This window comes from Mauremys mutica, chromosome 12 (genome assembly GCF_020497125.1).
Source record: "Mauremys mutica isolate MM-2020 ecotype Southern chromosome 12, ASM2049712v1, whole genome shotgun sequence".
NCBI classification, from domain to species: Eukaryota; Metazoa; Chordata; order Testudines; family Geoemydidae; genus Mauremys; species Mauremys mutica.
In genome coordinates this window covers 3,756,132-3,773,697 of record NC_059083.1, presented here as the reverse complement: position 1 = coordinate 3,773,697, position 17,566 = coordinate 3,756,132, and the positions used below count along the sequence as shown (strand labels likewise).

Genomic DNA, 17,566 nt, shown 5'->3' with positions numbered 1-17,566 from the left:
AGGAGCCCCCGTCTTTGGTCTTTGCCCGGCTCCGGCCCCACCGGGGGCCGCAGGAGTCGTGTCTGGTCTCGGGGGGGGGTTCCCCCTTCCTGCAGCGGGTTCGGCCTGGGCTCAGCCCCTGGTCGTTGCTGTGGTTGGGGGGGACGTGGCTGGGGTCCCCCGTCCGTGCACTGAGCTCCCCAGGCCCCCCAGAGCCTGCAGCGAGTTGGGGCCAGTCTCAGCCAGTGGCGTCAGCTGGGGGATCCTGGGGGGACCCCATTTCCGTCGTGAGCCGTGTCCATTCCCAGCCCCCAGGTGTAGCAGGGGGGCGGGGGACCCCCATTTCCGTCGTGAGCCGTGTCCATTCCCAGCCCCCAGGTGTAGCAGGGGAGCGGGGGACCCCCATTCCTGCAGTGAGTTGTGTCCGTTCTCAGCCGTCAGCGGGGGCTGGGGAGGGAACGAGGCCCCCTCACTTTCAGCTGGTGTCTGCCCCATTCCTGCAGCGAGCTGGGCCTGGCCTCGGCCCCCCTTCCCCTGCCCATGGGGGGGTCTCAGCAGGGGTGGGGCAGCAGGGCGGGGGGGAGCTCCGAGCGCTGCTCCTCCATGCGTCCCCCCTGCACCCGCAGCAGCAGGTCGAAGAGCTCCTGGGCCCCCAGCGGGATGGGGGGGTCGCTGCGCTGCTCCTCCAGCCGCTGGCTCTGGGGGGGGACGGGGGTTAGTGTCTGCGGGGGAGGGGGGCTCAGGGGGAGGTCAGGGGTCACGGGTGGGGGCGCAGGGGCTGGCAGGGCTGGGGGGAGCGACGTGGGGTCTGTGGGGGGGGGATCTCAGACACTGACTCCTGGGCGGGATCCTCGGGGCGGGAGGCCGGGGGAGCTGCTGGATTTTAAACCCTCCTTGGTGAGGAGCAGGAACAAAGCGTCCCGCTGTGCGGCCAGAACAGCGGCTGCGGCAGCCCTGGGATCCCGGCTGGGCGCAAACACAGAGAAGCAGCTTCCCCGACGGGCAGATTGGGCAGCGAGCAGGGAGGAGGGTCACGGCGTCACTCAGCCACGCCGGGGTGAAATCCGGAGGCCAGGGCCCACTCGAAGCTGCAGCGCCGAGCGCTGGTCAGAGTAACAGGAAGGGTTTCTCCAGGTGTGTCGGCAGCAAGAAGAAAGTCAAGGGAAGTGGGGGCCCCTCACTGAATGGGGGAGGCAGCCTAGTGACGGAGGATGTGGAGAAAGCTGATGGACTCAGTGCGATTTTTGCCTCTGTCTTTGCGAACAAGGGCAGCTCCCAGACTGCGGCACTGGGCAGCCCGGCATGGGGAGGAGGTGACCAGCCCTCTGTGGGGAGAGAAGGGGTTCGGGAGTATTGAGAAAAGCTGGACGCGCACCAGTCCATGGGGCCGGATGCGCTGCAGCCGAGGGTGCTAGAGGAGTTGGCCGATGAGATTGCAGAGCCATTGGCCATTATCTTTGAAAACTCCTGGCGATCGGGGGAGGTCCCGGATGACTGGAAAAAGGCTAATGTTGTGCCCAGCTTTTAAAAAAGGGAAGAAGGAAGATCCAGGGAACTACAGGCCAGTCAGCCTCACCTCAGTCCCTGGAAAAATCCTGGAGCAGGTCCTCAAGGAATCAATCCTGAGCGCTCAGAGGGGGGAAAGTGATCAGGAACAGTCAGCATGGATTCACCAAGGGCAAGTCCTGCCTGACTAACCTAATTGCCTTCTATGAGGAGATAACCGGCTCTGTGGCTGAGGGGAAAGCAGGGGATGTGCTAGTTCTGGACTTTAGCAAAGCTTTTGATACAGTCTCCCACAGTATCTTGCCAGCAAGTTAAAGAAGTCTGGGCTGGATGAATGGACTATAAGGTGGATAGAAAACTGGCTAGATGGTCGGGCTCAGCGGTTAGTGATCAACGGTTCCATGTCTAGTTGGCAGCCGGTATCAAGCGGAGCCCTAAGGGTCGGTCCTGGGGCCGGTTTTGTTCAATATCTTCATTAACGATCTGGAGGATGGTGGGGACTGCACCCTCAGCAAGTTTGCAGATGACACTAAACTGGGAGGAGTGGTTGATACGCTGGAGGGTAGGGCTAGGATACAGAGGGACCTAGACAAATTAGAGGATTGGGCCAAAAGAAATATGATGAGGTTCAACAAGGACAAGTGCAGAGTCCTGCCCTTAGCAGGGGCGGCTCTAGGCACCAGCAAAACAAGCTGGTGCCTAGGGCGGCAAAATCTAGGGGGCGTCCCCTGCGGCCGGGGGGGGGCGGCAGGCTGGGCCGGCGGACCTGCCGCAGTCATGCCTGCGGGAGGTCCACCGGAGCCCTGGGACAACTGGACCTGCCGCAGGCATGACTGCGGAGGGGGCGCTCGTCCCGCGGCTCGGCTGGACCTCCCGCAGGCATGACTGCGGCAGCTCAAGCGGAGCTGCCGGACCCGCGAACTGTCCGCAGCCGCGGGAGGTCCAGCCGAGCCGCGCGACCAGCGGTCCCTCTGCAGTCATGCCCGCGGGAGGTCCGCTGCGCCCGCGGCTCCGGGGCGCCTCCCGCGCATGACTGCTTGGGGCGGCCAAAAACGTAGAGCCGCCCCTGGCCCTTAGGACGGAAGAATCCCATGCACTGCTACAGACTAGGGACCGAATGGCTGGGCAGCAGTTCTGCAGAAAAGGACCTAGGGGTTACGGTGGACGAGAAGCTGGATAGGAGTCAGCAGTGCGCCCTTGTTGCCAAGAAGGCTAATGGCATTTTGGGCTGTATAAGTAGGGGCATTGCCAGCAGATCGAGGGATGTGATCATTCCCCTCTACTCAGCACTGGTGAGGCCTCATTTGAAGTACTGTGTCCAGTTTTGGGCCCCACACTACAAGAAGGATGTGGAAAAATTGGAGAGAGTCCAGCGGAGGCAACAAAAATGATTAGGGGGCTGGAGCACATGACTTATGAGGAGAGGCTGAGGGAACTGGGATTGTTTAGCCTGCAGAAGAGAAGAGTGAGGGGGGATTTGATAGCTGCTTTCAACTACCTGAAAGGGGGTTCCAAAGAGGATGGATCTAGACTGTTCTCAGTGGTGGCAGATGACAGAACAAGGAGCAATGGTCTCAAGTTGCAGAGGGGCAGGTCTAGGTTGGATATTAGGAAACACTATTTCACTAGGAGGGTGGTGAAGCACTGGGATGGGTTCCCTAGGGAGGTGGTGGAATCTCCTTCCTTAGAGGTGTTTAAGGCCCGGCCTGACAAAGCCCTGGCTGGGATGATTTAGTTGGGGTTGGTCCTGCTTTGAGCAGGGGGTGGGACTAGAACCGCCTGGGGGCCCTTCCACCCCTGATACCCTAGGATTATGGGGACATCACGTGAGCATGGACGCTGCACCCAGGCCCTGGGTGTGCAATCTGCATTCTAGGGAAACACAGAAAAACCAAGAACCCCCCCACTTCGTCATAGAGGGAACTGGGATTGTTTAGTCTGCAGAAGAGAAGAATGAGGGGGGATTTGATAGCTGCTTTCAACTACCTGAAGGGGGTTCCAAAGAGGATGGATCTAGACTGTTCTCAGTGGTGGCAGATGACAGAACAAGGAGCAATGGTCTCAAGTTGCAGAGGGGGAGGTCTCGGCTGGAGATTAGGAAACAACTAGGAGGGTGGTGAAGCACTGGAATGGGTTCCCTAGGGAGGGGGTGGAATCTCCTTCCTGAGAGGTTTTTAAGGCCCGGCCTGACCCTGGCTGGGCTGATTGAGTTGGGGTTGGTCCTGCTTTGAGCAGGGGGTGAGACAAGGTGACCCCCGAGGTCCCTTCCAACCCTGAGATTCTAGGATTCTGTGATCTCGGAGGGCCGGGAGGGAGGGGTTATGGGGTGGGGGTCTCGGGGACTGGGGGGTCAAGCAGGACTCAGGAGTGGGGGTCCCGGGGGGCAGCTCTTACCTGATGGGTGAGGATGGTGCTGTACAGCTCCTCCCCCTGGTCAGGGGGCTCCGGGGGGCCCTTGGCCCCCTCTTCGGCCCCGGGGTCCCCCGCAAAGTCGGCCCGCTGGTCGTCCAGCCGCCGGGCCTGGGCCGTGGCCACCAGCTCGAAGAACTGCTCAGCCTGCAGCGAGGTGAGCGAGCAGAACTTCCCTGGGGGCGGGGGGGTGAGACAGGGCTGGACGGTGCCCCCCTGATCTACCCCCCAGCTGCACCCCCTGCTACCCCTCCCCCACCTGCACCCCCACTTCCCCCACTGCACCTCCCAGCTCTATCCCCCCAGCTGCACCCCCTGCTACCCCTCCCCCAGCTGCACCCCACTTCCCCCACTGCACCTCCCAGATCCACCCCCCACTGCACCCCCTGCTACCCCTCCCCCAGCTGCACCCCCACTTCCCACACTGCACCTCCCAACCTGCACACCCTACTATCCGTCCCCCAGCTGCACCCCCACTTCCCCCCACTGCACCCCCCAACCTGCACCCCCTGCTACCCCTCCCCCAGCTGCACCCCCACTTCCCCCACTGCACCTCCCAGCTCTATCCCCCCAGCTGCACCCCCTGCTACCCCTCCCCCAGCTGCACCCCCACTTCCCCCCACTGCACCTCCCAGTTCCCCCCCCAACTGCACCCCCTGCTAACCCTCCCCCAGCTGCACCCCCACTTCCCCCCACTGCACCCCCCAACCTGCACCCCCTGCTACTCCTCCCCCACTGCACCCCCTGCTACCCCTCCCCCAGCTGCACCCCCACTTCCCCCACTGCACCTCCCCGCTCCACCACCCAACCTGCACCCCCTGCTACCCCTCCCCCACCTGCACCTCCCAGCTCCACCCCCCAACCTGCACCCCCTGCTACCCCTCCCCCAGCTGCACCCCCACTTCCCCCCCACTGCACCTCCCAGCTCCACCCCCAGCTGCACCCCCTGCTACCCCTCCCCCCGCTGCACCCCCTGCCAGACTGCACCCTTCCCCCCCCGGCTGGCAGAGGGATGGAGGTGGGGGGGAAGAGGAAGGAGGCTGGGAATGGGGGGGCTGAGAGGTGACAGGGGGAGGGGGGAGGGGACGGGGGCCATGGGGCAGGCAGAGGGATTGAAGGAGGGGTTGGAGGGCCGGGGGAGGGGAGGGTGTCGGGGGAGAGATTCAGGGGCAGGGTTCAGGGGAGGGGTTCGGGGGGGCACAGGAGAGGGGCAGGTTGGGGGGCGGGGCAGGGGGCACAGGAGAGGGGCCGGGGGCGGGGCCGAGGGGAAGGTTGGGGCCGGGGGCGGGGCCGAGGGGAAGGTTGGGGGCGGGGCAGGGGGCGGGGCCGAGGGGAAGGTTGGGGGCGGGGCAGGGGGCGGGGGCACAGGAGAGGGGCCGGGGGAGGGGCAGAGGGGCAGGCTGGGGGCGGGGCCGGGGGCGGGGCCGAGGGGAAGGTTGGGGGCGGGGCAGGGGGCGGGGCCGGGTCCCTTACCAGCGGCCCCCAGCAGCCCCTCGGTGGGGGTCCCGGGCAGCGAGCGCCAGGGCCGGGCGGGGTCGTGGCGGGGCGCCCCCCGCAGGCCGGGCAGGGGGCAGCGCTGCTCGTTCAGCCGCCGGCTCTGGGAGCGGAAGAGCAGGTCGAAGAGACGCTCCCGGTCGAAGGGGTCCAGGGGGTCGGCCTGGGGGAGAGCGGGGTCAGGACGCCTGGGTTCCCTGCCCGGCGCGGGGGAGGGGGGACGCCAGGATGCCTGGGTTCCCTGCCCGGCGCGGGGGAGGGGGGACGCCAGGACACCTGGGTTCCCTGCCCGGCGCGGGGGAGGGGGGACGCCAGGACACCTGGGTTCCCTGCCCGGCGCGGGGGAGGGGGGACGCCAGGACACCTGGGTTCCATTCCTCACCTCTGTCGGTGTGGGGGCGTCGGATCCGTCCGGGACGGGGGGGTCGCTGCTGCTCCAGTCCCGTCCCACCGGGACACCCCCGGGGTCCCTCTCTGCAACGGCCTCGTCTGCGGGCACCAGGGGGTCGGTCTTGGGGGCCGAGCCCCCCAAGGAAGCTGGGCTGGGGGGGCCCAGCTGGGCCTCGTCCCCTGCCGCCCCCTCACTCTCCAAACTAGCCATGGCCTGGAACAGGAAGGGGGCAGAGATGTGGGGGGCAGAGATATGGGGGTGCCCATCCCGCTGCCCCCCGGTGCTCACCTCGGCCGGGGCCGGCCCCATCTCTCTCCAGCTGCCCCCGTCCCCCTGGGGGGGTCACTCGCCCCCACCCTGCCCCTCAGGGGCTCCCCACATCCCACCGCCAGCCGCTGCTCCTGCCCAGCCAGGGGAGGAAATGGGGGGCCGGGAGGCCCGGGAGGCTGGGGGAGGGGAGAGGTCTGGGACTAGGGCCTGGGGCAGGCGGGGGCAGGGCAGGGCAGGCCGGGGGGGGGGCCGGGAGCCGAGCTCACCTGCCGAGAGTAACCAGCCCCCCACCGTGGGACCCCCTCCCCTCCCCTCCCCCTGTGACCTCCCATCGCCCCTCCCCTCCCCCTGTGACCTCCCCATCGCCCCCGCCCCCACCAGACCCCCATTGCCCCTCCCCCACCCAAACCCCACTGTTCCCGCCCACCGGCCCCGCGCCCCCAGGGGAGCCCCCAACCCCCCCTCACCGCGGCTCCTGGCTGGCCCCTCTGCTGCGCCCCGGTCGGGGCCCTGGCTGCCCCACCACGGCCCTTCCTGCCAGCGCCCCATTGGCTGGCGCCTGCCCCCCCGCGCCCCCCACGTCACAGGATGTGGCGCCCAAAGAGACGCGGTTTCCACTTTGCACAATCCCCCCCCGCCCCCAACAACCCACTTCCCCCCCAGCAACGACCAGCGCCGGGCGCGGGCAGCAGGGGGCGCCCTCCCCAGGCCGTCAGGGCCGCAGGGAGTGAGGGGCACCAGCAGAGCTGGGCTGGCAGGGGCTGCGGGTCGGGAGTGAGGGGCACCGGCAGAGCTGGGGGGGGCTGGGCCGGGTTGGCAGGGGCTGCGGGTCGGGAGTGAGGGGCACCGGCAGAGCTGGGCTGGCAGGGGCTGCGGGTCGGGAGTGAGGGGCACCGGCAGGGCTGGGCTGGCAGGGGCTGCAGGTCAGGAGTGAGGGGCACTGGCAGGGCTGGGCTGGCAGGGGCTGCGGGTTGGGAGTGAGGGGCACCGGCAGAGCTGGGGGGGGCTGGGCCTGGCTGGCAGGGGCTGCGGGTCGGGAGTGAGGGGCACCGGCAGAGCTGGGCTGGCAGGGGCTGCGGGTCGGGAGTGAGGGGCACCGGCAGAGCGGGGAGGGGGGCAGGGCCGGGCTGGCAGGGGCTGCGGGTCGGGAGTGAGGGGCACCGGCAGAGCTGGGGTGGGCTGGGCCGGGCTGGCAGGGGCTGTGGGTCGGGAGTGAGGGGCACCGGCAAAGCTGGGGGGGGCAGGGCCGGGCTAGCAGGGGCTGCGGGTCGGGAGTGAGGGGCACCAGTGATGCTGGGGGGGGCAGGGCCGGGCTGGCAGGGGCTGCGGGTCGGGAGTGAGGGGCACCGGCAGAGCTGGGGGGGCAGGGCCGGGCTAGCAGGGGCTGCGGGTCGGGAGTGAGGGGCACCAGTGATGCTGGGGGGTGCAGGGCCGGGCTGGCAGGGGCTGCGGGTCGGCAGTGAGGGGCACCGGCAGAGCTGGGGGGGGCTGGGCTGGCAGGGGCTGCGGGTCGGGAGTGAGGGGCACTGGCAGAGCTGGGGGGGCAGGGCAGGGCTAGCAGGGACTGCGGGTCGGGAGTGAGGGGCACCAGCCCTGGGAGGGGAGTGGGGCTAGTGGTTATGGGGGGCAGGGCCGGCTCCAGGCCCCAGCGTGTGCTTGGGGCAGCTGCTGCGGGGGGGGGGGCTCTGGCGGTCGCCGGGAGGGCGGCAGGCGGCGCTGGTGCACCTCCCGCAGGGGTGTCTGTGGGACCAGTGACCGGCAGAGCCCCCCGCGACGTGGAGCCCTGCTTGGGGCGGCGAAATTCCTAGAGCCACCCCTGCTGGCGGGGGGGGGATCCCCAAGTAACTGGGGGTGGGGGGTGAACTGGAGCCAGCCCCCCCCGGGCTTTCCCCCCATGGCAGGGAGGGGTCCAGGGAGCAGCCCCCACCCCCACCCCAGGCGCCTTTGAGGGGTCCGGTTACAGGCCCTCCCGCTCCAGGGGGCGGCGGGGGGAGGGGCCCTTGCTGCCTTGAACGTGATTGGCTGTTCCCTGCTCTCCCCTCCCCCAATCGCTGCTGGAGGGGGGGTGATAAGGGGCCCCGGTCCCCGCCCTTCTCCGGAGAAAAAGAAAGGAAATTCTCTGTCGGCTGGTCCCAGCTGGCTGAGAACCCAGGAGTCCCGGCTCCCCTCCCCCACCCAGAGCCGGGAGAGAACCCAGGAGTCCTGGCTCCCAGCCCCTCCCCGACCCAGAGCCGGGAGAGAACCCAGGAGTCCTGGCTCCCGGCCCCTCCCGCAACCACCGCTGGGGAGAGAACCCAGGAGTCCTGGCTCCCGGCCCCTCCCCCAGCCACCGCTGGGGAGAGGACCCAGGAGTCCTGGCTCCTGGCCCCTCCCCCACCCAGAGCCAGGGAGAGAACCCAGGAGTCCTGGCTCCTGGCCCCTCCCCCACCCAGAGCCAGGGAGAGAACCCAGGAGTCCTGGTCGCCCCCGGACATTCCTGGCCGGTCGCTTTAAGGCCCCTCCCCCCGCCGTTCCCCGCGCGGCCGCCAGGGGGCAGCACCGATACGCGCCGGCTGCAGCGAGCCCGGGCGAGCCCCAACGCCCCCCCCCGGCTCCGCCTCCCGCCCCGGCTCCATCTTGGCAGCCCCGGAGTCTCCCGGGGCCCCCCCGGCGCGCGTCGGGCCATGGAGGAGCAGGGGCGGCTGCTGCCCCCCCCCGGCCGGCCCGAGCCCGGCGAGCCCCGGCGCCAGGAGCTCGGCGAGATCCTGCAGCAGATCATGGGCATCACGGAGCAGAGCCTGGACGAGGCGCAGGCCAAGTACGGGGGGTCCCGGTGCCGCCTCCCCGCTCTGGGCCGGGCAGGGACCCAGGAGTCCGGGGTCACCCCTCCCCCCGCCCCTACTCCCCTCCCAGAGCCACGCAGGGACCCAGGAGTCCGGGCTCACCCCTCCCCCAAACCCACCCCACCAGCCCCCACTCCTCTCCCAGAGATACGCAGGGAACCCAGGAGTCCGGGGTCACCCCTGCCCCCGCCCCCACTCCCCTCCCCGAGCCAGGCAGGGACCCAGGAGTCCGGGGTCACCCCTCCCCCCGCCCCTACTCCCCTCCCAGAGCCACGCAGGGACCCAGGAGTCCGGGCTCACCCCTCCCCCACTCCCCTCCCAGAGCCAGGCAGGGACCCAGGAGTCCGGGCTCACCCCTCCCCCACTCCCCTCCCCGAGCCACGCAGGGACCCAGGAGTCCGGGCTCACCCCTCCCCCACTCCCCTCCCAGAGCCACGCAGGGACCCAGGAGTCCGGGCTCACCCCTCCCCCTCCCCCACTCCCCTCCCAGAGCCACGCAGGGACCCAGGAGTCCGGGCTCACCCCTCCCCCACTCCCCTCCCAGAGCCACGCAGGGACCCAGGAGTCCGGGCTCACCCCTCCCCCCGCCCCCACTCCCCTCCCCGAGCCAGGCAGGGAACCCAGGAGTCTGGGCTCCCCCCTCCCCGCCCCACCAGCCCCCACTTCCCACCTAGAGCTGCGGAGAGGACCCAGGAGTCCTGGACCAAAGGCTTGTGGGTCTTAGTGTGGAATTACGGGGGGGGGGCTGGAGCCGAGTTAACCCTTTGTGCCCCCCCCCGTATAAAGCTGCTTTATCTGTTCTCGCCCCCCCCCAGGAAACACGCCCTGAACTGCCACCGCATGAAGCCGGCGCTGTTCACCGTCCTGTGCGAGATCAAGGAGAAGACAGGTAGGTGGGGGGGGCGGCCCCCCCTGCCCCCCCCAGCCTGGGCAGCCCCTGCCTGGAGCCAGAGCAAGGCCGGGGGGGGCTCCGGGCACTGAGCATCTGTCCCACCCTCCCTGGGGGGGCACCACGGGGGGGGGCTGGGCAGCTGGGTCTGCGTGTGCAACAGGACCCCGCACACCCCTGAATTAAACTGTGTGCGCGTGTGTGCGTGTGTGTGCGCGGGTGTGTGTGCACGGGTGTGTGCGCGCGTGTGCACGGGTGTGCGCGCTCACATCCAGGCAGGCAGCGCCCTGTGTTGGGGGGGACCCGGGGGGGGCGGGTTCCTGGCTCTGGCTGGGAGTTTGCCCAGCCCGGGGGCCGCTGAGCCAGTCGGTGGCTACTGAAATGTGAGATTTTTGTTTGTATGTTGAACGTGCCCCCAGGTGTGTGCGGGTCGCTGGCGGGGGGGCGCGGGGGGCACGGGTGTTCTGGGGGGGTGTTTAAAACACAGAAATTGCGTGTCCATATGCGCACTGTTGTGTATGCGGGATTCACGTGGGTTGCTATGTGCGTGGAAGTTGTGTGTGTAGAGAGCTTGTGTGTGTCAAAGTACATGGAGGTACCGTGTGTGTGAGCGTCTCAGGGAACATGAGTAACACCGCGTGTGTCAATGTGGGTGTGTAGCTGCAGCCGCTGTTCATACAACGTGTGTAATATATTGTGCGTCTGTTTCGGGGTGTCCATACTTCAGGGGTGTTGTGTGGCTGTATTTCCATAACGTACCTGGGCCCGGGGTGTGTGCGTACAATCGTGCGGGTGAAACGTGTGCGAGCGGGATGTGCAAGCATGTCGAAAATCTCGGGAGGGGGGGACACCGGCCGGGCGGGGGGCTGTGGGTCGGGGGGAGGGGGGCGCCGGCCGGGCGGGGGCCTGCGGGTCGGGAGTGGGGGGGTGCCGGCCGGGCGGGGGCTGCGGGTCGGGGGGAGGGGGGGCGCCGGCCGGGCGGGGGGCTGCGGGTCGGGGGGAGGGGGGGCGCCGGCCGGGGGGGCTGCGGGTCGGGAGTGGGGGGGTGCCGGCGGAGCCGGGGGCTGCGGGTCGGGAGTGGGGGGTGCCGGCCGGGGCGGGGGGCCGGCGGGTCGGGGGGAGGGGGGGGCGCCGGCAGGGCCGGGGTGGCGGGTCGGGGGGAGGGGGGGGCGCCGGCCGGGCTGGGGGCTGCGGGTCGGGGGAGGGGAGGCGCCGGCCGGGCCGGGGGCGGCGGGGGGGGGGGGGGGGGGGCCGGCCGGGCGGGGGCCTGCGGGGCGGGGGAGGGGAGGCGCGGGCCGGGGCGGCGGGTCTGTGGGAGGGGGGGCGCCGGCCGGGCGGGGGGCTGCGGGTCGGGGGAGGGGGGACACCGGCCGGGCGGGGGCTGCGGGTCGGGAGTGTGGGGGCGCCGGCCGGGCTGGGGGCTGCAGGTCGGGGGGAGGGGGGCGCCGGCGGAGCCGGGGGCGGCGGGTCGGGGGAGGGGGGGGCGCCGGCCGGGCCGGGGGCGGCGGGTCGGGGGAGGGGGGCGCCGGCCGGGCGGGGGGCCGCGGGGCGGGGGAGGGGAGGCGCGGGCCGGGGGCGGCGGGTCTGTGGGAGGGGGGGCGCCGGCCGGGCGGGGGGCTGCGGGTCGGGGGGAGGGGGGGCCACCGGCCGGGCGGGGGGCTGCGGGTAGGGAGTGGGGGGGCGCCGGCCGCGCGGGGGGCTGCGGGTCGGGAGGGGGCGGGCGCCGGCCGGGCGCGGGAATGCGGGTCGGGAGTGGGGGGGCGCCGGCCGGGGGGGGGGGGGTCGGGAGTGGGGGGCGCCGGCCGGGGGCTGCGGGTCGGGAATGGGGGGGCGCCGGCGGAGCCGGGGTTGCGGATCGGGAGTGGGGGGGCGCCGGTGGAGCCGGGGGCTGCGGGTTGGGAGTGGGGGGGCGCCGGTGGAGCCGGGGGCTGCGGGTGGGGAGTGGGGGGGCGCCGGCCGAGCCGGGGGCTGCGGGTGGGGGGGGGGGGGGGCGCCGGCGGAGCGGGGGTCTGCGGGGCGGGAGTGGGGGGGGCGCCGGCCGGGCTGGGGGCTGCGGGTCGGGAGTGGGGGGGCGCCGGCCGGGCCGGGGGCGGCGGGTCGGGGGGAGGGGGGGCGCCGGCCGGGCCGGGGGCGGCGGGTTGGGGGAGGGGGGTCGCAGGTCGGGAGTGGGGGTCGCCCTGTGTCTCACCCCGTGTCGTCCCCCCCCCCCGGCAGGGCTCAGCGTGCGGAGCAGCCAGGAGGAGGAGCCGGTGGACCCGCAGCTGATGCGCCTGGACAACATGCTGCTGGCCGAGGGGGTGGCCGGGCCCGAGAAGGGGGGCGGCTCGGCGGCGGCGGCGGCGGCGGCGGCGGCGGCCTCGGGGGGCGTCTCCCCCGATAACTCCATCGAGCACTCGGATTATCGCAACAAGCTGGCGCAGATCCGGCAGATCTACCACGCCGAGCTGGAGAAATACGAGCAGGTGGGCGGGGCCTGGCTCGGGGGCGGGGCCTGGCTGCTGGCAGGTGGGGCTGAGGGGGGAGCTGGGGCGGGGCCAGGAGCCCGGCCGGGGGCGGAGTCGGGTGCCGTGCTGAGCCCCGCCCCCCGCAGGCGTGTAACGAGTTCACGACCCACGTGATGAACCTGCTGCGGGAGCAGAGCCGCACGCGCCCGGTGGCGCCGCGGGAGATCGAGCGGATGGTCGGGATCATTCACCGCAAGTTCAGCTCCATCCAGATGCAGCTGAAACAGAGCACGTGCGAGGCCGTCATGATCCTGCGCTCCCGCTTCCTGGACGCCAGGTACCGCCCCCCTGCTCCCGGCCCCGCCCCCTGCTCCCGGCCCCGCCCCCAGCACGCAGCCCCGCCCCCAACCCCCACCACTGACCCCAGAGCACGTGCGAGGCCGTCATGATCCTGCGCTCCCGCTTCCTGGACGCCAGGTACCGCCCCCCTGCTCCCGGCCCCGCCCCCTGCCCCTGGCCCCGCCCCCCGCCCCGCCCCCAGCACGCAGCCCCGCCCCCAACCCCCACCACTGACCCCAGAGCACGTGCGAGGCCGTCATGATCCTGCGCTCCCGCTTCCTGGACGCCAGGTACCGCCCCCCGCCCCGCCCCCTGGGCCTGGCCCCGCCCACTGACCCCAGAGCACGTGCGAGTCCGTCATGTACCGTCCCCTGGCCCCAGCCACTGCGCCCCCCAACACCCCCCCCGACCCCAGAGTACGTGTCATGATCCTGCGCTCCCGCTTGCTTGACGCCAGGTACCGCCCCCGGCCCCGCCCCCCGGGGCTGGCCCCGCCCCTCAGCCCCACCCCACTAGCACTAAGCTGATGGTGCCCCTGAGCCCGAAGCCCCCCGGGAATGGGGCCAGGCCCCGCCCCCCTCACCCCCTCGCCCCGCAGGCGGAAGCGCCGGAACTTCAGCAAGCAGGCGACCGAGGTGCTGAACGAGTATTTCTACTCCCACCTGAGCAACCCCTACCCCAGCGAGGAGGCCAAGGAGCAGCTGGCCAAGCAGTGCGGGATCACCGTCTCCCAGGTGTGTGTGCGGGGGGGGGTCACCGTCTCCCAGGTGTGTGTGCGGGGGGGGGGTCACCGTCTCCCAGGTGTGTGTGCGGGGGGGGTCACCGTCTCCCAGGTGTGTGTGCGGGGGGGGGTCACCGGCTCCCAGGTGTGCGTGCGGGGGGGGGCACCCTCCCCCAGGTGTGTGTGTGCGGGGGGGGTGTCACCGTCCCCCAGGTGTGTGTGCGGGGGGGGTGTCACCGTCTCCCAGGTGGGTGTGTGCGGGGGGGGTGTCACCGTCTCCCACGTGTGCGGGGGGGGTGTCACCGTCCCCCAGGTGTGTGTGTGCGGGGGGGGTCACCGTCTCCCAGGTGTGTGTGTGTGGGGGGGAGCGGGCGGGGGGCGGGCTGCATTGGCTGAGTGTGGTGGTGGATGGGGGGGGTCCAGCCCTGCTCAATGGTTCCTGTGTCTATTCCCCCCCCCCCCAGGTCTCCAACTGGTTTGGCAACAAGCGCATTCGCTATAAGAAGAACATTGGTAAGTTCCAGGAGGAGGCGAATATTTACACCGTGAAACCCGCCGGGAGCGTCACCCACGGGACCCAGAGCGGGGGCGACTCCCCGCCCACCCCCTCCTCCGCAGGTAACGGCCCCGCCGGCAGCCCCGCCCCCCTCCTCCTCCTCTTCGGGTAACTGCCCCGCCCCCGCCGGCTGCCCCGCCCACCCCTCCTCCTCTGCGGGTAACGGCCCCGCCCCCGCCGGCTGCCCCGCCCCCCTCCTCCTCTGCGGGTAACTGCCCCGCCCCCGCCGGCTGCCCCGCCCACCCCTCCTCCTCTGCCGGTAACGGCCCCGCCCCCCTCCTCCTCCTCCTCGGGTAACAGCCCCGCCCCCCTCCTCCTCTGCGGGTAACGGCCCCGCCCCCGCCGGCAGCCCCTCCTCTGCATGTATCTGCCCCGCCCCTGCCAGGCTGGGAGCCCCCCATAGCACCCCCTGCTGGCCAGGCGCTACTGGTGTTTAACCCGCGTCCGGCTCTGAGCGTCTCCCTCCCGTTTCTTCCCCCCCCCCCGCAGGGTCCGGCGGCTCCTTCAACCTCTCCAGCTCCAGTGACATGTTCCTGGGGCTACCCGGACTCAACGGGGACACGTACCCCCCCTCCCAGGTGAGCCCCCCGGATCGGGGACACGAGCCCCCCGTCACAGCCCCCCCGGATCGGGGACACGAGCCCCCCATCACAGCCCCCCCCGGATCGGGGACACGAGCCCCCCGTCACAGCCCCCCCGGATCGGGGACACGAGCCCCCCGTCACAGCCCCCCCCGGATCGGGGACACGAACCCCCCCATCACAGCCCCCCCCCGGATCGGGGACACGTACCCCCCCATCACAGCCCCCCCCGGATCGGGGACACGAACCCCCCGTCACAGCCCCCCCCCCGGATCGGGGACACGACCCCCCCGTCACAGCCCCCCCCCCGGATCGGGGACACGAGCCCCCCGTCACAGCCCCCCCGGATCGGGGACACGAGCCCCCCGTCACAGCCCCCCCCTGAGCGGGGACACGTGCCCCCCTTCACAGCCCCCCCGGATCGGGGACACGAGCCCCCCATCACAGCCCCCCCCGGATCGGGGACACGAGCCCCCCCTCACAGCCCCCCCCCCGGATCGGGGACACGAACCCCCCGTCACAGCCCCCACCCCCCCGGATCGGGACACGAGCCCCCCGTCACAGCCCCCCGGATCGGGGACACGAGCCCCCCGTCACAGCCCCCCCCGGATCGGGGACACGAGCCCCCCGTCACAGCCCCCCGGATCGGGGACACGAGCCCCCCGTCACAGCCCCCCCGTATCGGGGTGACGTGCGCCCCATCTCAGCCCCCCCGGATCGGGGTCACGAGCCCCCCATCTCAGCCCCCCCCGGATCGGGGTCACGTGCCCCCCGTCACAGCCCCCCCCGGATCGGGGACACGAGCCCCCCGTCACAGCCCCCCGGTTCGGGGACACGAGCCCCCCGTCACAGCCCCCCCCGGATCGGGGACACGAGCCCCCCGTCACAGCCCCCCCGGATCGGGGACACGAGCCCCCCCCCACAGCCCCCCCGGATCGGGGACACGAGCCCCCCGTCACAGCCCCCCCCGGATCGGGGACACGAACCCCCCGTCACAGCCCCCCCCCCGGATCGGGGACATGAGCCCCCCGTCACAGCCCCCCCCCGGATCGGGGACACGAACCCCCCTCCCAGGTGAGCCCCCCCGTCACATGCCCCTGGATTGGGGACATGAACCCCCCCCCCCCCGGTGGGTCCGGCTCCTCAGTCTCTCCCCCTCCCCCCACCCCCCCAGGTGGAGTCTCTGCGTCACTCCATGAGCCAGGGGCCGTATGGGGAGGGCCTGGCGCCCGGCCAGCTGTACAGCCCCCGGGACGTGAGGGTGAGTCGAACCCCCCCCCGCCCCCCATCCCCCGCCCAGCTGCTGCATCCCACCCCCAACCCCCCCCTGCCCCCCATCCCCCGCCCACCTGCTGCATCCCACCCCCCACCCCCCCTGCCCCCCATCCCCCGCCCACCTGCTGCATCCCACCCCCAACCCCCCCCTGCTGCCCCCTGCCCCCCATCCCCCGCCCACCTGCTGCATCCCACCCCCAACCCCCCCCGCCCCCCATCCCCCGCCCACCTGCTGCATCCCACCCCCAACCCGCCCCCCTGCTGCCCCCTGCCCCCCATCCCCCGCCCAGCTGCTGCATCCCACCCCCAACCCGCCCCCCTGCTGCCCCCTGCCCCCGCCCAGCTGCTGCATCCCACCCCCAACCCCCCTGCTGCCCCCTGCCCCCCATCCCCCGCCCACCTGCTGCATCCCACCCCCAACCCCCCCCGCCCCCCATCCCCCGCCCACCTGCTGCCCCCGCCCCGTCTGTCCTGCCCCCATCCCCCGCCCACCTGCTGCATCCCACCCCCAACCACCACCCTGCTGCCCCCTGCCCCCCATCCCCCGCCCAGCTGCTGCCGCCGCCCCCAGTCTGTCCTGCCCCCATCCCCTGCCCCAGCTGCTGATTCCTGTTCCCCCCCCCCACACAGCTGCTGCCTCCCGCGCATCCCAGGGCCGGTCCCTGCTCCAGAGCTCACTGTTCTCAGTGGGGTGGGGGGCAGGGGCTCCCCCATAACCACTGGGGGAGGTGGGGGCTTGTGGCCCAACGTGACCTGTGACCTTTGACCCCCCAGGCTAACGGCGGGTGGCAGGAAGCCGCTACCCCCTCCTCGGTGACGTCCCCCACAGAGGGACCCGGCAGCGTCCACTCCGACACCTCCAACTGACCCCGCCCCGTGGTGGTGCCCACGGGGACCCCCCCGCTGGCGTCTCTTTGTGGGCTGAACCAGGCTCCCTGGGCATCTCGGGATTGAACGAGCAGCACGGCCCCCCCGAGGCCCCCCCCGGGCGCTCTCACTCTGCAGGGGGTTCCCGTCTCGCCCCGGGCGCCGGCCTCGCCGTTCTCACTCCCATTTCGGGGGGTTCTCCCCGGTTTCTCAGCTCCCTCGCGCGGCCCGTGTCCAGCCGTCTCGCTAGCCCGCCCCGGCCCCTGCTCTGGCCGGCTGCCAACTGTGCCCCCCCGAGCCCCTGCGCACGTGGGGCTGCAGGGCAGGGTGTTTGGGGGAGCAGAGCCCCAGCCCCCTGCCACCGCGGGAAACGGGGGAAGGAACGACGGGATGGGGAGGGGGCAGCAGGGGGCTGCCCCGGGGACGCCGGCCGGCGGGAGAAGAGGAGCACAGAACACGGCGCAGACGGCCCAGTGGGACTCCAGCCATTGCAAGCCGGCGGGGGGCGCAGGGCCGGCCCGCGCGAGCCAGGCGCGAGTGCCGGGCCGAAGCCCCGAGGAGCAGGACGGGGACTGGGTTTCGCCCGGCACCGCCGGCCCCTTTTCATTTACCTCAATGCGACACCAATAGAGACTCGGACTCTGAGCCAGAGACCATGGAACCTTCTACCTCTGACCCCCAGCCCCACAGCGAGGTGGAGGGCGCTGGGCCCCACCCCCTCCCTCCCCCAGGGTGAGTCCTGCCCCTGCCCACGTTAGTCTGGGGGGGGTGAACTGGGGGGAGGTTGGAGAGGGGGATAGTTGAGGGAGGGGGGCTGGAGTGGAGGAGGGGGTTCCTGGGGGCAGGACTGGATGGGGGCTGTGGGGAGAGTTCAGTGGTTGGGGGGCTCGTCACACCAGACGCGTCTCCCCCAATGCAGCGGGGGTGGGAGGGGGAACATTTAGAATGTAAAAAACCTGGTTTGTCATTTTTCTGGGCATTTTGTTGTTTTTCTGGGTGTCTCCCTGTGGCTCTTGGGGGGGG

At 71.6% G+C, this 17,566-nt stretch overlaps 2 protein-coding genes across 5 annotated transcripts; one reads left to right on the top strand and one right to left on the bottom strand.

The window, feature by feature from the left end:
• Positions 1 to 72: 72 nt before the first annotated feature.
• GPSM3 (G protein signaling modulator 3) lies at positions 73 to 9,582 on the bottom strand. Of its 3 annotated transcripts, none has more exons than XM_044981946.1 (5): positions 9,542 to 9,582; positions 5,771 to 5,992; positions 5,368 to 5,551; positions 3,880 to 4,070; positions 73 to 677 (listed from the first exon to the last, which is right to left on the bottom strand). In XM_044981946.1, exons 2-5 carry the CDS (start codon positions 5,987 to 5,989, stop codon positions 531 to 533), a joined length of 741 nt encoding a protein of 246 aa, XP_044837881.1. In that variant the 5' UTR covers positions 5,990 to 5,992; positions 9,542 to 9,582; the 3' UTR covers positions 73 to 530. The 3 variants fall into 3 exon arrangements, with proteins under 3 accessions (XP_044837881.1, XP_044837880.1, XP_044837878.1); XM_044981945.1 differs by lacking the exon at positions 9,542 to 9,582 and adding an exon at positions 6,517 to 6,780; XM_044981943.1 differs by lacking the exon at positions 9,542 to 9,582 and having other exon boundaries at positions 5,771 to 6,154.
• Positions 8,645 to 17,288, top strand: PBX2 (PBX homeobox 2). 2 transcript variants are annotated; one of them, XM_044981937.1, is made up of 9 exons: positions 8,645 to 8,846; positions 9,687 to 9,760; positions 11,975 to 12,222; positions 12,351 to 12,541; positions 13,142 to 13,277; positions 13,729 to 13,777; positions 14,310 to 14,398; positions 15,576 to 15,662; positions 16,451 to 17,288. In XM_044981937.1, the coding sequence occupies exons 1-9, from the start codon at positions 8,713 to 8,715 to the stop codon at positions 16,541 to 16,543; spliced, it is 1,101 nt and encodes a 366-aa protein (XP_044837872.1). In that variant the 5' UTR covers positions 8,645 to 8,712; the 3' UTR covers positions 16,544 to 17,288. The 2 variants fall into 2 exon arrangements, with proteins under 2 accessions (XP_044837872.1, XP_044837871.1); XM_044981936.1 differs by having other exon boundaries at positions 8,648 to 8,846; positions 13,729 to 13,882; positions 16,451 to 17,287.
• The last annotated feature ends 278 nt before the right edge of the window (positions 17,289 to 17,566 follow it).